This window comes from Fulmarus glacialis, unplaced genomic scaffold, assembly GCF_000690835.1.
Source record: "Fulmarus glacialis isolate BGI_N327 unplaced genomic scaffold, ASM69083v1 scaffold22158, whole genome shotgun sequence".
Classification (NCBI taxonomy): Eukaryota; Metazoa; Chordata; class Aves; order Procellariiformes; family Procellariidae; genus Fulmarus; species Fulmarus glacialis.
Window position 1 is genome coordinate 33,265 of NW_009227869.1, and position 3,486 is coordinate 36,750.

A 3,486-nucleotide genomic window follows, 5' to 3' on the forward strand; every position below is an offset into this window, starting at 1 on the left:
CTCACGGTGCCCATCATAACCCCTCTGGTTGCTCTTGGTACGTGTCCCAACCACCTTGGGATGGGGTGTTGGGTATGGTGAGCTTGTTACTGTCCAGGTCTCACCCCACCAAAGGGTCCTGCTTTCGAGGCATCACATTAACTATGCCAGCCCACAGCGTGACACAGGTCTGCAGCAAAGGCAGGCGATGCTGTACCTGCTCCAGGGAAGGCATCTGCTGCATCTCTCCTTTCTGCTGGTGCTCAGAAACGCTTCACATTTTCCTATGTTGGGTCAAGAGTTGAAAGCTCTGGCAAAAGCCATCATGAGCCCAAAGTGCCCCAGATTTGCTCTCCTGTAATTCAGACACTTGGCCGTAGCAGGGTTCAGCATCACACATAGGTATCTGGTCAGCCAGAGCATTGCACAGGGTGTGTTTGCTGACTACATATGGGGTGGATGTATGGGGGTCTCTGGGGGCCGGGACAGGATGAGCTCGAGCAGACAAAGCGGTGGCTCAGGGGAAGTAATGGTGCCAGGAAACAACTGGGGAGAAGAGCCCAGAAAATAGTAAGAGGCTGAGGAAGCCCAGTGTGTTGGGCTGAACACACAGCTCTGGGCAATGCCAAAAGTGCAGACGACGACTTGGCAAGTTGTAAGGAATGAAGATGCAGCCAAATCCCCATGGGATGATGCACACTTGAAGCCTCTGCCGGGGCTGCAGCCTGCAGGGCACTGCCATGGGGGGTCTCTGGGTCCCAGTCCCAAAAACCAGCAAGTCAGCAGGGCTGGGGGGTTTGAGCTAACCTGGAGGATAGGGAAAGGGAGATGAAGAATGGGATGGAATGGGATGGGCTGTAGGTTTATCAGCATGCCGGGCAGCCTGACCGCTGGAGCAGCAGTGGTGGGGAAGCATCAGCACCTTGCCCATATGCTGCCTGTTCTTCCTCACACAGATTTGTTGAGGAACGTGGAGTGGAAAGCAGCTCTCCGGACCCTCTGCTGCATGTTTGTGGGTCTTTACTGCCATTACTGGCTGCTACTTCACATTTCGGGCTTCCAATCACCGTGGTCCGCTCTGCTCTGCATGCTGCTCACCCGCTCCCTCCTGGCTCATCCCTACATCCACGTCAACATATTCCAGGTAGAAACCTGAAGCTCTGAGATATCACGATGGTGCTGGAGACAGGCCAGCCACCACCCAGTGCCAGTGACTTAGCCCTGACGCTGCTGGCTGGAGCTTGTGTCAGCTTAACACGAGCGGCCTCGGTTGTCACCTCCCTCGTGCCAATATCATCATGGGGATGTCAGGCTGGTGGTGCTAGGGTACACAGTGATGGCCCTGGGAGAACGTCAGGGCAGATGAGTGCAAAGGGCCAGAGGGTGACGTCCTCTGCGGTGGCTTGCAGGACTTGGGGGTTGGTGTGTTTGTACATGTATGTGCAGTTGGTATTGCAGATCCTGGGATGGAGAGAGGCTGATGGCACACAGTGTGGGTGGGTTGGGGGACAGAGCCTGGGTGCTCCTCGGTGGCTCTGTGGACAGACGAGCACAGGATGGAGTGACTTTACGGACAAACCCAGTGCTGGGGTTGGCAGCCAAACCCCAAAATGTGGCTCAGTCTGGCTGGCACCTTCATGCCCTTGCATGGCTGGAGCAGCAGCTTGCTCTGCCGGGAAGGGGACGGGGGGGTGTCGGGTGCCACGGGGTCCCCACCTCCCTGTCTCGCAGCACATCGGCCTCCCCATGTTTGCGGCTGATCAGAAACCCAAGCGGATCCACCTCATGAGCCTGGGTGTCCTCAACCTGCCCCGCAACGCCCTGCTCGACTGGTCCTTCGGCCACTCACTCATCAGCTGCCATGTGGAGCATCACCTCTTCCCCAGCCTCTCCGACAACATGTGCCTGAAGGTGAGATGGCCCCGCGGGGCAGACGAGCATGTTGGGAGGTGACACAGGGACAAGACCATCCATCTCCCCACCACGCTGCTGCAAGCCCCCTCCTCTCCTTGCCACCAGACCTCTCTGTGCTGCTCCCCCCATGCTACAGACCCCTCTGCTTTGCAACAGCCCCTAACCCACCTCCATCCATCCCCATTCCTGTTTCTCCTGGGATTCCACTCCCTGCTCCTTCCCCTGGTCCCAATTCCAGCCTGCAGCAGCCTCCCAGCAATCTGGGATCCTCCCAACTCTTCCCTTGCGAAAGCATCTCCAGTGCCATGCAGTCTGGCATTCATTTCAGCCAGCATCCAGTCAAATCTCCCTATAATTTTGGTTGTGCCCTTACTTGTTGCTCTGAGGTGCGGGGTGTGTTCAAAATACGGGCTCTGAGCGCTACCCTGGCTTGAGACGATCCCAAGACATGTCCGTGCGCTACCCTTCAGCACAGGATCTCCACTCATTTAATGCTGTGCACTTATTTTCAGTCTCAAGTCAGGGGAAAAATTGAGTAAAAGTAATAGCAATAGAGGGAGCGGGAGCACCAGTGCATTTTGGGTCGTGCCCTTTGCTTGAGCTCACAGGGCTTGTAGGACCTGCCTCCCACAAAGGCGTGTTGCAGGGAAGGGGTAATTAAGTTGGTGGCAGCCTCCTGGCCCCGCCGCCGAGCCGGCTGTGTGGGCATGTGTGGGTAACTATGGGTGCAAGTGATGAGCATGCGTGGCTGGCCCTCATTAAAAGCCTCATTAGGGCATCCCTCCTAATCTGGAGCCCTGCAAAGGCATTTTGCCAGGGTGAACTCCCCATGTTGCTGCAATCGGAAACCACTTTCCTCTTAATTTTCACGGCAAAGATGTTATAGCTGGTGCTGCCTTCTCCAGCCCTGTTTTGGGCATGTGGGATGGGTTTTCTGGGCACCTTGCGGGGAGCTCGGTGATGCCTCCAGCTGGAAACCTTGTACAAATGCCGAGACATCCCACATGGAGCCTTTGCCTTTGCAGATCAAACCCATCGTGTCCCAGTACCTGAAGCAGAAGAAGCTGCCGTACAATGAGGACACCTACACCTCCAGGCTCTGGCTCTTTCTCCAGAGATATGAGGAGCTGATGGTCCATGCTCCCCCCATAACAGAGCTGGTGGGCATCCAGTGAGGACGGGGCCCCAGGACTCGGGGCGCTGCTTCCCACAGGGACTTGCAGCAGGGATGGCTTTAGCAGGATTTGGGCTACACAGACACGCGCCTCCATAAAGCTGTCGCATAGGAAACATCTCTCCCCAATGTCTTGCTTTTGGCTAGATAATGATGCACGGAGCCACCATGGGAGGAGAGCCAAGCTTCTTGGCTTCCTGAGTCTTCCTGAGTTATTCCTAGCCAGGGCTTAGTTTTATCCACTCCGCTTTCATGCTTGGGGAGAGGAAACCCCCCGTCTGCTGGCTGGGGCCTCCTTGCAGCAGGACCATGGGGAATGCAGCTGGGGATGTGGCACCGTGTCCGGGGCATCTGGAGCTGGTTCCCGGCTGAGAACCACCAGGATCTGTAGGATGGAGCTGCAAATGTGTGGTCAGGGA

General features: G+C 56.5%; 1 protein-coding gene across 1 annotated transcript in view; it reads left to right on the plus strand.

Annotated features, from left to right (window-relative positions):
• FADS6 (fatty acid desaturase 6) overlaps positions 1 to 3,068 on the plus strand; it is a 5,006-nt gene extending 1,938 nt beyond the window's left edge. Inside the window, 4 exon segments of the mRNA XM_009583305.1 lie at positions 1 to 37; positions 936 to 1,123; positions 1,711 to 1,890; positions 2,919 to 3,068. The exon segment at positions 1 to 37 is cut by the window's left edge and continues 14 nt beyond it. Coding sequence (XP_009581600.1) covers positions 1 to 37; positions 936 to 1,123; positions 1,711 to 1,890; positions 2,919 to 3,068 — 555 coding nt within the window.
• The last annotated feature ends 418 nt before the right edge of the window (positions 3,069 to 3,486 follow it).